General features: G+C 38.4%; 1 protein-coding gene across 3 annotated transcripts in view; it reads right to left on the bottom strand.

Moving 5' to 3' along the window:
• The window catches only part of VPS13B (vacuolar protein sorting 13 homolog B), a 480656-nt gene that overhangs the window by 41286 nt on the left and 425882 nt on the right, over positions 1-13488 (bottom strand). For all 3 annotated transcript variants that reach the window (XM_086465731.1, XM_086465733.1, XM_086465732.1), the window contains exons 41-42: positions 12230-12579; positions 5495-5656 (exon numbers count right to left, since the gene is read on the bottom strand). In XM_086465731.1, the coding sequence (XP_086321857.1) occupies positions 5495-5656; positions 12230-12579 (512 nt within the window). The remainder of the gene's footprint in view (positions 1-5494; positions 5657-12229; positions 12580-13488) is intronic.

The raw sequence follows: 13488 nt of genomic DNA, 5'->3' as shown, positions 1-13488 counted from the left end.
GTTCATGTGATTCATGGATGATATCAATCCTTATCTGCCCCAGATATTATCTAGAAAGTCAATTACGTGTAATATAGTATAGCCACTGATTTCAAATGCAGGATCCCAAAGGAAAGCGACAGTATGTAAAATAACATAAAACTTTTTTGTGTGTGTGTGTGTGTTGTTGTTCTGTAAATGATCTGGGGAGGATTATGTAAAGTACAAAAGGTTATGCAGAGAATCTGTAACATCCCTAAACAATAAACCAGGAAAATATCCCAATAATAACTGATATGTAAGTTACAGTTTCTAAGTTTGAACCCACAGACTATTGTATATCATCTTTACACTTTATATAATCCAACACCTGAAAGAATGGCAACTTGGAAATAAAATACAATGAATTATGATCCTGCTGCAGATGCAACATAAATTAAAATTTGGCTTCTGTCTTTTTTTGTGGGAGAACAAGGAGGAGGTTCTTAAAGCTATTTCCAAATCTACAACTGCCTTTAAAAATTCTAGCAGAAGTCGTGCTTTGCAGGCAGACTATTTAAAATAAGAGAAGAAAAACTTTAAATGGGTTCCAGAGAATGTATTACTAAGATACTAACCACTAATATCTATTCAAGAATTTCTAAGTGTATGTTCAGAAGAACAGAAAAGCAAATGATAGAGATCTTTTCCCTCAAATTCTAAATAAGTAGCAATAAAGTGGCACAGAGCTGTTTCAGGCATATTTACCTACTTTGATAAGAAATAAATTTATTTTGTTTATAACCAGTAACGTGCCCACATTGTGATTGAGGTCATTGCCCAAATCAACACAGGAACTGATTTTTATCCACTACACCTGCTGCTTCAAGTTAAGGACGGTGAAAAGTGAAAACAGGCTGTTATCATAACCCTGGGAGAAGCCTCTGGAGAAAGGTTTGGGATCTGCCACTTTAAATGCAGACTTTCCCTATGCCACATTACGTTTTGCATAGAAAGCAAAACAATGAATTTAGATCCATTATTCTTTGCTTCTTCAGAGGACTCTGCTGAAGTTTGTGTGTGTGGGGAAATAACTAGTAATAACTAGCATGTTATAGAAGATTTTTGCTGTTTATTTGCAAGCAGTCTCTGCAGAACACATTCAGGCGACTCTCACATGAATAGCTGGTTTTTACATTTGCCGTGATCTCTAGTGGGACCCTTGGACTGCCTACTGTCTTGCAAGACAGAATTCCTTGACTCTGAGTAAATTGCTAGGAAGATCTGATCTCTTCTAATTTCAGAGTTTCACCCTGTGTATCATATGCTCCAGTTCTTCTAAAAAACACAGCTGTCTTGGAGACAAACATGACTTCTGACATAACTGGGGCCCATCCCACAAAGCAACTTGAAGATCAAGATAAGGAGTGCAGACTGGATCCAATAATAACGTAGAAGCCAGTGTTGTCCATAGAGCTCAGGAGTGACGTAGCTTCTCTTCCCTTTCAATGATATCTATCAGACCTCTAACTTTCATTAAAATCTGCAAAAGGAACCCGCAAGGTCTGGCAACTTCTGCTAGAATTGCTTAAAGCCTCAAATATCATCAGTTTTGGACTTAGCCCAGCTCTGAAAGGGACTATACAGTTGGGGGTGTCTCATCCCAGAGGCAGGTCAAAACCTCATGAAATCTGAGGAAAACATGGGGGATGGAGCGGAGTAGAAGAGAGAGCATCAGACCTCAGACTTCTTACTGAAATATTAGCCAAACTAGCGAGACTTGTAAGAATCAGAGTGAAAGTTAAAAGGGAAAGGTTAGGTTCCCTGAAATGTAGAAGATCCGGGCTGGGAAAAAACGAAGGAAGGAAGGAGCTTTAAGTTAAGCCAAACAGTTGGGAGGGACACCGTCAATAGCTGATAAATCCACATTCCTGGTGTGCTATAGCTGTTTTCGTAACATGACAAAGTTGAGCAATTTTTATTTATAGCCTACAGTAGCTTCATTAATATTAAAATTAATTCTAAATGTAAATAAGGCATTATGTAACTATCTGCTACTACAAAATAACTTACTTTAGGTATATATATTTGCGTTAAATAATTCAAATGGGCAATTACTGCATCTCTCACTATGCTTAATTAGTAAAAGAAAAATGGCGAATTTTATTGATATGAATGTAAAAGAAATACAATCCTTTTAAAACTATTTATTTTCATTTAACTGAACTGCCTTGCCATACTAAAAAAACATTTTGCTGAGGTTAAATAAAGTATTTCATGGCAACCGCTGCTTCTTAGTGCCTGTATAACAAGAAACATGAGCCAGCCGAAGTTGTGCAAGTTGGTTTTCTTTCCCAGTAAGAGAATGTGGTATCTAAGACCTTGTCCTAACTCATTTTATCCCCAAGAGTAAGTCAAGTCAGTCAAGTATGAACTAATGCCTGGAGGGAAGTCCCTGACTCCAGAAGTATGGATTATTTCACATTTATCTTGCAATCTGCTCTCAGAGTTCTTAAAATTCACTAACTTGGCAAGTTGGGAATTATCATGAGAAATGAAATAATTTCATAACTATGAAGTCATCTAGCATTCCATGAATATGACACTCAGAGGGTTTGTCCATGCTTGGGCATTACTCTGACCTTTGGATAACAAGCTGTTAGATAGCTTTGCATGGAAACAATTAGAAAAGTGCCATAGCATAATAGGGACAACCCGATGTCTTAATTGAGTCGTTGTTTTAATTTCAAGGATTTGTATTATTCATTGAAAAAATTTACACAATAACATTTGTAATAATATTGAAACAAACTTATTTTGTACGATCTCAAATGACAAAGGATCATGCTGTTTAGACTGTTTAGATGAACTGCCATTCTGAAGCATGCTAAATTTACAGTGACTCGTATTTAGCATGAACTAAATGAACAAAGCTTACAAATGGATGCCAAGATTCTCTGATCTTAAAGAAAATTTGCTTCTCAACAGTGTGTGGAAAGCCTGTGCTTCCATATATTTTCAGTGAAATTACCTCAGTGCTATTTTTCAGTCTGTAAATTTCCCAGGAAGAGACGGCCACTGAAAAATGTTAAAACAGCAGAAATATTCTTGAAATTATTCCAAGGACTGGGACAAGGGAGGCACAGCCCCTGTGCTAGAAGCGCCTGCTGGCCAGCAATGCGGTTGAGTCAGGAAGAGTGAGCTGTTAGCTTCGCCATCTCCTGGGACATGGGAATCCAGCATGACACTCCTGACTGTTTATCAGCCCAATACTTCAGTGAATCTGAATCTGATCAGAGCAAAACAGAATGGGGAAACCCTTTGACATCACCAACTTTCAGCTGAAGAATGAATATCTGAAGACGGAATCTGAAGTTCCTACCTCACCCACTCCCTAATGTGGGTTTTGGTTTTCTGCAGGACTTTCCCACCTTTCATCCTGCATTTTTGTTTTTCATACAGTAAGAAATTTACATAATGGCCATGAAAATGGAATGTTTTGCATTCCAAGTCTGCTCAAGTCTGTGACTGAAAGGACAAGCTAAAGATCAATGTTTTAATATTTAAGTTCTCCAGGTGCTGGATGGCTAATACCATACGTTGTGCTGGTAGTATTTAGCAGCTTGGCTGCAACTGACAGAAAGTATCAGCAACAAGCTGCAATTTTAATTCTTCCACTTTTCCCTTTGCTTGAGGTAATCCTTGTTTTCAAAACTCTTTCTAGTTTGCACCATTATCAGAAGTACACCATTATTAGAAATACACCATAATCAGAACTACATTAGTGGAACTATGTAGAATGATGGTCAAAAAGAGGATTTTCTGAACTGAATAATTTTATATAAGTAACCAGAAAATGGATAAGAAAAGTTGTTAAGAGGAGAGCCTTACTTAGTTCTGGGTTTATTTATAATTACTTTAAACATTTCCTTCTTTTTTCATGTGTTTATGAAAAGGTTTAAATTATTTTTCGGGTGGTTGCTACAAAAGCAAGTGATAGTTGGTTATGAAATATAGGTCACATTGAGCTAGCTTTCTATAAGCCTGGTTGTTCTTTCTCCTTGCACAACTGGAGGGAGAAGTTACATCAATCATAACCCAAGTGGAGTACTGTCACCTGATGAGTGGGGATCCTGTCTTGCAATCTGACGCTTGCCCAAATGCACAGAGGCCTGTCACCCATTTGGATTGCTCACTCACGGGCTGGGGCATCACAGGCATTTCGCTTGCGTGAGAAAACATATGTCCTTTTTGAAAACACGACAAACGACGTACAGAACTCCAGGGTCTCTAAGTCTCTGAATGTCCCCCTCTGTGCACTATTTACACCAATGCATACTGTTCATAATTCCTCTGTCATAGGGGTGAGATGGTCCTTTATTAGCCTGTCTTCCTCTTGACTTATGCCTTGACTTCAGTGTCAACTGCAACCGTTTACTCTGGCTGAATTTGCTCTGCACAGATTACCGCATTCATGTAAAATTCAATAGTTTTGCATATCCACCAACTGATATATGATTGAAAAACACAGTAAATTTGCCATCTCTGCTTCCTAGTGAAACTTGGAAATTTGTCAGCAGTGAAAGTGGGCATAGCTCCTGTTTAGAATTACCATCCAAATTTCACCTTCTTTCTCAAATGCTAAGGCTGGTATTTTGCAGGGCTCTAGAGGAGTCAGTCAGGAACCTCCATCCACTACACTTCTCCTAGGATCTGTAAAAATTTTAGTAACTCTTCAGCACAGGACAGCTGCTCAGCAAGTGGGGTGGCATATGTCTCTAGTGTCCCACTCAGCAGGAGCTGGGTTTATATTAAAAAGAGAGAAGAAATGGCTTTGCTGTCTCATAAACACTTTTTTTAAGATTTAAATTCTTGCCCTGTCTTGAATCAAGATGAAAAGTCCATTTTTCACCACCACTCAAGAAAACCAACATTGTTTCATTGAAATATTTCCTGTTGATAATTTTAAAATATTTTATTTCAATTTCAGTGTTTATCCCTAAAAAAACACCCAAGAAACAAACTGCATTATTTTAACTATAAAAGTGGGATGTTTCTGACAATTTCAACTCTTTGCTAACACAAGCACATGCTGAGTTGAGAGATTTGTCCAGTTTGACCCTGTTCTGCAAACAATTTCAGTGAACAGATGCTTCTGGTAAAAACAATTCATTAAAAAAAATCCCCAAACCTCTAATGTACATCACGGAAAACAGACACTGACCACTTAGTTATAAAAACCTGGCAAGCTATGATATTTTGCCTTTTTTTCCAGAAGCTTCAGTTTCCACAACTGCTCAGTTTTACAAAAAGCGGTCGTGCACATCCAGTTCTACCCTTGAGTAACTTCTAAACACTTCTGGCTTTCCTCACTCTTTGTTTACTTTTTCTCTCTGATGCAGCCCCAGCATGTGACTCCTGAAGGAACTGGAGCATTAGAGATAGTCGAAACCACAGAGAAAACCGAAGAATCAACGCATAAAGCCACCAGTCAGCTTTAGCAATTGCTGCATTTGAAGGGCTGTTTCTGACATACCTGTGGGGACTTGTGAGAGCGCCAGCTGTACTGGTGACTGTGGAGACTAGCCAGCAAGATATTTTCATCAGTATCCACCTGGCCAAACCGCAGTGTCTCTTGTGTGTCATTACAGATCACAAAATGGCTGAAGACCAACTCCTCTGCCTCAGGGCATTGGTTCTGAAAGGAAAGGGATATGAAAGCCAGTAAGCATCAGATTAATTGCAAGACATTTGGCAGCTGTCTGCCCAATGGCGAATGTAACAACACAGAAACGCTTCAAGATCTCTTGCCATTAGCTTTGGTCTCACAGTATTCTACTCTCTGCAAAAACTAGTGTTTGGGTTGACAAAATATATCCTAAGACCTAACATGTTTTACTTTATGTTTCCGTAATGCAAATCTTAAAAATTTAAAACTACAATAAAAACTAGATTTCCTAACTCATGTAAAAGACTTGAACGAAATTAAATTCAGTGGGAAATGACACGTTACATAGGGCAAACTACAGGCTGAGCAGAGAGGCATGAAGACGTTTCTCTATGCTTGACAACTGATCTCTCAGGCCAACAGGCTGCACTTCCTCTTCCCCAGCTGCTGCTTCTACTTTGAAATCACTGTGGGTGAGCAGCAGAAGACTCTCTCTTCCCTGATACCACAACACTTAAAAAAATAACTAAAGAAAAAGCAGGAGATACGGGGAGAGTATTTTCACAGGTCCATGAGGCGAGTTTGAAAATGCTTCATGCAGTTTGACAGTCTAATAGGAAAAATCAAAAACTATCACTGGTTTTAAAAGTATTTTCAATTTTACAATACTTTTTCTCCTGCCTGCAACATCCTTCATCCCTCTCTTTCTGCTTTTCATCTAGCTGCTTGTCACTCTGTTGACACAATGAGACTATACGATAGTCATAAAAATTACCAGAGCTACAGGTCTTCCGCCCCTGAAGGTAGGAACTATAATCCCCTATACGTGACAGGTCAAAGTGTGACTGACAATTTGATTTGGAGATCACCTCTCATTTATTTCTGTCCTAGTCACTACTAGGCTGGCACCTTCCACTTACAAGCAACTGTCTAGCAATTACTCCAAGTAAGCAACATTTGGATAGTCCTCATGCAATTTAATGGGTATAACATAAAGAATTAATCTTCGTGTGTTTTTGTTACCTCTTTTTGACCTATCTTTCCTTGCACACACTTTTGACAATGCTTTATTGTTGGTTGGTTCCCTTCTGTCCACAATACAGCCCAGCTGCTCTTTTGTCATCTTTTCTTCCAATGATGTTTCTCTAACTTATGGGACCTCCAAGGTCTTTGAGAGCTGATTCTGTTTCCCCTTCTTGCTCTCTCAGTGGACCTTTTAAACGGACATAATGAAGCTAACAGCTCCTCTGTCTATGATTGTATGGGTCTCTAGCTCTTTGACAACAATGTGCCTGGAAGCCTGCAGAAATTCAGAGATCAAATGAGAGAGAGAAAAATATTTCCTCATAGATCCTATGGATCCTTAGTTATCCATGAAAAACAGTTTGGTACATTGTTTGTAGCACATTGCTGGGTGATACATGTGGAACAAATTTTCTGAAAAGTGAAGTGTGCAAGGTATGTCCAATTTATCATCGAGTGCATGTTCACTACTGTTATTAACTTCAGACGAACCTAAGGTGCCTGTCTACAGGCAAGTTGCAATTCCTTTTGTGACTGAATGTCAGAATGGTTGGCTGGGAGTGCTTGTGCAAAAAATTGTTCACCTTAGGAGTATTTAAGCATGAGAATATTTAGACTAAAGCTTCTCTCCAAATCTCATGAATTCTTCTGCATAAGATCAGGTATCCACTGTGAAACAAGAGTCAGGTGAACATAACCAAAATCTCACTTTTTCAAAGCAGTAAAACTCATTACATAGCAGTATGTCTATATTGCATTCAGTAGCAGATATGAGTATGCTAAAGGTTGACATGTACAGTGCCAATTCAGAGTGCTGAGTTTATTTTGGCATTTTCTAGTGGTGGATCTATGACTTTTTGCTGTCAAGCTGCCATACCCACATACCCATAAGTCTACCACAAAAATATATGTTTTCCTGAAACAGCTTTGCAAAATGTTCTTTTAAAAAGAGCTCAGCATGTTGTTATAGTCAAACCTAGATATAACCCCAGGGGAATTCAAGAAACTTATTTTTTTATTCCAATACATTTTCTTGCTGATTATGCAGAGTCTGGAAGAACAACACCAGAAGATGATGAACTTCCTTCTTTCTACGTGACTAACTGACTAACTAACTTATCTCAAGTTAACACAAACTGTAGGTTCTTGCATTTTCCAGAGGTAAAAGAGATTCTAGCAAGTTTTTGGCATGTATAGAACTCCTAAATTGTACTGGGGGAACGCTATCCCACCAGGGATTATTAACAGACTTGCACACAATTTGGTGCTGATGAATGACTGCCATAGAATACCAGGTTGGAAGGGACCTCAAGGATCATGTAGTCCAACCTTTCAAGGTAAAAATATAGTTTAAATGATATGGCCCAGCACCCTGTCAAGCTGAGTCTTAAAACTGTCCGATGTAGGGGAATCCATCACTTCCCTTGGGAGATTATTCCAATGTCTAACTGTCTTCATGGTGAAAAAGTTTCTTGTAGAGTTGAATCAGAATCTCCCCAGGAGTACCTTGTATCCACTACCCCTTGTCTTTTCCATGTGACTCCTCCTAAAAAGGGAGTCTCCATCTTCTTGGTAGCCACCCTTTATGTACTGGCACATGGTAATAAGGTCTCCCCTAAGCCTTCTCTTCTCAAGGCTGAACAAACCCAGTTTTCTCAGCCTTTCCTCATATGGCAAATCTTCCAGTCCTCTGGTCATCTTTGTGGCCCTTCTCTGGACCCTTTCCAGCGTGTCCGCATCTTTTTTGTATACTGGGGACCAAAACTGAATGCAGTGCTCAAGGTGTGGTCTGACCAGCACTGACTAGAGTGGGATAATGACTTCTTTATCTCTGCTGGTGATGCCCTTGTTAATGCAACCTAGCATCCTGTTGGTTTTCTTTGCTGCTGCAGCACACTAATCATTAGTCTTACATGCGAGATTTGCTACTAGAATCCACTGCTTTTAACAGCAACGCTTCTCAAAGTTAAGCAAAAGAGGTATTTAAAGCTCAGTTTTATAACAGTTCCAAAGTTTTAACCAAGGAAACCCCAAGATTTGCCTAACAAGGCATTGCTCCATGCTGGCAGGCTTAAGGGAAAGCCTCAAATCTTGATAATAACAGCTGACTAAAGGATCATCAAGGAAGCTTGGGGATGCTTGAGCTCAGTGTGGCAACTACACACTTGCACAGGCAGGGTTCTAGGCAACTCTTTCTCCTTGCAGTAAATGCAGGAGATTTTTCCCAGACAGAATACCACCAATGGTCCCTAGGGAGCTGCAGCAGCTCCCTGCAGCCATCACAGGGAACTGGATCCCAAATTTGCTGCTGAAGTCTGACAGCAGAATCTTCTAGGGTAAGCAGAAAGGGTCCAAAAAAGAAAAAACCCAGCAAAAGGATGGAGGAAATCTTGATTGATAAAAGAGAGTGTAGAGAAACAAGACATAATAAAACCAAACAGAACTGGGCCGTTTGTGTGGCAATGATGCTGAAGGGCTGAATGATGACTCCAGGAGCTGAAAACACCCAAGTGCAGATTAGGAAAAAAATTCCCTCTCTGAATTAAAACAGCATATCAAAAGACTCAGCAAAAGATCAACAGTCTGAATCAGATACAGATTAGGGTCAGTTCCTGGGGGACAATTTCCTGCCCCTCTTTAGATAATTTTTCAGCTGTTCTTTTCTCTTAAAGAGGCCTGGAAAGTGTCTCTCCTTTATTGGGCTTTCAAATTATTTTGTGAATTCTATTCAGAGAGGGAAAAACATCCCACATAATACTAGTCACTAGACAGGTTTTCCCTGTCTCAGGACTTTCTGCTCACATCTCAGCTCACAGCTATTTCAAAGCATTTCTCGATCTGGAAAAAAAAAACCCTACAAAAGCCTAGACCTCTTTATAGGCACAAAGTTCTTTTCTGGGTACTTCACAAGCTATCGAAGACCTGTGCAAGCCTTCTCTCTCACGTACACAGTCCAAGTAATGTTTTTTGGACAGAAACTCTTTAGCCATTTCTTATGTCCCTCAAAGTTCCTCCAAGAGAAAACAACATTTTTCTTCTGATTGTCTAAACTTCATTCTCATAGCAGTAGCTTGACATTATCAGCTAGAAAGTTAAATTGAAGCTACATGCAGATTTTTTGTATATTTTCCTTTGTTCTTTGTGCTTATGGAAGAAGGATGGGGAAACTACTGTGATCACAGATGTCATTTTGACTGATCCCAGCTCAGTAAGAAAACTTACACAACTGCCAACAGAAAGGTTAAGCACCATGCAGACCTTGAGGAAAAGAAGTTGGAATGGTTTAAAACAGGAGCTTTTATAACTTCTGAGGTGTTTAGGAAAACATTTGCAGTGCAAGACCACAAAGGAATAGTTTTTTCTCCAGGAATACTCACGTAGTACCATACCTGGGAAGCTGTTGTCTCTAGGTATCACAAAGCACTACTGCTGTAAAACAATTTGTGAAGGCTTAAATGCCCACATAAATGGGAAAACCCAATCCCAGCCCTCCAGGAGACATGCATTTTCTATTTCACTTGATACTCTGTATGTTATTATTAAATAATAAAACCAAAATAATAAGAATCTTGAAGTTCCTTGCTCAGTTATTTGATTATTAAAACCATTACTTCAGCTTTGCATTTAGATGTGCATTAGCTTGTTACTGCTTGTATTTAAACAGGGCTTTCAGATTAGTGAAATATGTCAAAAGGGGAAACTGTTTTTAAAAAGTGCTAATCCTCTCAGATTTTCAGCATGTGATTTAGAAGTATAAAGCAAGTTGTATGCCTGGTGTTTTTTAGGCTTAATCTACTTTCAAAATGTTCATCATTACTTGAACAAAAAAAAAAAAAAAAAAAAAAATCAGTCCATATCTAGGAAAGAAAGACACTGACAGGGGCTTCTGTTAATCCTGAACTCTTGACCTAAAGGTGCAGGGCCAAATTGTTTCATGCTTCATCTGGCTGTCCACTGACTACAACAACACTTGTTTCAGATATTAATCCAGTAAAAAATATGTGGAGAATTCAAATAACCTCTCCTGCTTATTAAATTCATGCTTCTAGTTGGCAGCATTTATATCGTATTTTGTGTGAACAGCAACCATCAAACAATACTTATCATGGGGAAATTCACCCCCTCCCTGTGTGCCACCCCCAATCTGGAGGTAAAGCCACATACAAAACATCTTGGTAACAATTAATTTAATAAGCCATTTTGAACACACTTGTGTGTTAACTGTTCCCTAATTTCAAAGTGATGCAAGTTTTTAATCTTGAATACTCAGGGCTAGATACCCACCACATCAGAACATGGTGGCAAGTACCCTTGACATGAGAGGAAACGAGAAAATTACAGCAACAATTACAGAAGTATATCCTCCTGTGGCTCATGTTAACATTTCCAAATCCATGTATAAATCAGTACCAACTATTCATAGAATGTACCTGTCAGCAATATACTACGCGACATATGGCTCTACTTAATCAAATATACAATTCCATTTTTTCAACTCAGAATATTCCTTCAAGGCACAGAGTAGTCAGTCAGTCATTCACACTGTGATGTGGTTTAAAACATTTAAATATTTATGCACCATATTTTATTTATATGTATAGCTATGTCTGAGAGATCTTTTTTTTTCCATCCTAAGAGGAAACTGACCTTTCTGAAGGCCATTTTGCAGTAGTTGCCACACATGTCTTAGATGAGGGACTAGTACTAAGTCAGAAATATTTTGGGTTTAAACAGCCTACCAAGGACTCTCTTATACTTTCTATGTTTGTTTTTTATTAAAAGCATTGTTCAAAATATGACAAAAAACAGAAATTGGAGCTACAAAGATTTTTGTTCACATTGATATTTGAGCCAGCTGTAAAGATTTAAATCACACTAGATCTTGTTTTATGAATGTCCTTTTGCAACAAGAAAACCATGGAATGCCCTTAAAAAAGATTTTTTTGATACAAAGCAGATGTTTTATCCTTTTTTGGGAGCTTTGTTATTGTAGTGCCATGATAGGTAATTAATTCCCAGGCTCCACATAGGTCTTCAGGCAGATGAAGAGAATGATTTGATTTCAAGGCTATAGTGCAGTAAGGGAATTACAGGCCTTCGAGGGGTCATTGCAGAAGCAAGGTTCCTTATGCTGAGACTGGCTTCAGCCATTAATGCTGCTCGCACAGAATGTAATGTGAAACTAGTGTTGAACTTCAACAAGGCTAAAAGTAGTAGCTGGAGACAATATGCTCTGCCGCTCAGACTGAGCTGTGCTTACATATCATGCATCACTCACCTTTTCATAAATTAACAGAGTATTATGCATTCAAGACCAAGTTCTGATTATTCTGATATAAATTCACACAGTTTCACTGAAACTCAAGGAGTTCTGGTGACATTTAGCTTTACATATAGCATTCATTGCCTCCTAATTTTCATCGCTACTGTGGAATTAAAGTTTATTAGTCAAAAACACTATTGGTGTAAATTAAAGCTTTTACATCTTGGAATATTTTTCATGAATGCAGTTGGTATTCTAATTTGTTATTAAAGTAATCACAATAGCTACATTTTTTTCTTACTATCATATTTGCATACCTGCTGCCAAGCTTGAATTGCTGTATTCAGAGAATGAAGTGCATATTGGCCAAAGTTGATGAAAATGGGGTCCACCATTATCGTGCAGTCCAATAGCTTTCCTACTGTGCTGCTGGAAATAGCAATCTGCCCCCAGATTTTGAAAGGTTTCACAACACTCTGCATAGTCACGTTTCGGCACTCCAAAAGTTTACAGTCGGTTTGAGTTGAAAACTGGATCTCCTGGAACATTGACTCATCGCTCCACTGACGAAGATATACATGAGGCTCATCAAAGGAAATTATCATGTATTCTAGTTCAGATGGCATGTTCTTATCAGATAAAAATGGCTGAAGAAACTTTGGTGGTGCTGAAAAGTAACAGAACAAACAAGACCAGAACATCACCATTGTCACATCCTGTATGTTTTCGTAAATTGTGTTTTAACTGCTTGTACATTTGATGAAAACAAGTAAAATTAATAAAAGAGTCGATATTTCTGAAATTAATTCTGTTCATACTGTTTATTAGATGTAAAATAGAACTGTAATTAATAGCAGCTGCAAACAAAAAGTATATGCAAACCAAAATCTTTTCATGGTAAATAGACCAGCCAGTCAAACTGCTTCATCTACACACTGCACAACACTTCAGATTGCCACTTATTTGGAGAAGAGATCGTATTTCTGCAAGAATTTTTGCTATAGCAGACGTATATGATATTCCACATATAGGACATTACAAATACAATAAAAAATTAGCCATATAATATCTGTCGACATGTGACTGTGCAGGCTATCAGGCTGCATAATGAAAATTGTCTTTGCTCCAATTACAGAAAGTTCAAGATCACAAACCCACTGAGATGCAACATAATACTAGAAATTAAACAAAATGGTATCCTGAGACTAAAGCATGAGAAATATATAACAAAAAAAGATTTTATCGCATTCACTGAAGTCTCAGTCCTGCAAAGTGCTGAGCACTGTGGCAGCAGACACTGCAAGGCACATACACCACTTGTGTAACATTAAGCATATGAATATTTCCAGTGATGTTATTATTTATGTCGCTGGAACTACTCACATGCTTAAAATTAGCATACACTCAAATGCTCTACAGATTTGGAACCAACACACTCATCACTTACCAGGATCAAGCCCTGTTATTCTACAAAAGTGTAATGGATACAGTAAGTTTTCTGCTCCCTTTGCATATAACATAGCACAACAGAGCCCCAAAACTTAAGGCCTTTAGGTGCTATAACAAGAACAACAGC

Source organism: Leptosomus discolor, chromosome 5 (assembly GCF_034619465.1).
Source record: "Leptosomus discolor isolate bLepDis1 chromosome 5, bLepDis1.hap2, whole genome shotgun sequence".
NCBI lineage: Eukaryota > Metazoa > Chordata > Aves > Leptosomiformes > Leptosomidae > Leptosomus > Leptosomus discolor.
This window is presented reverse-complemented; position numbering and strand designations above follow the sequence as displayed.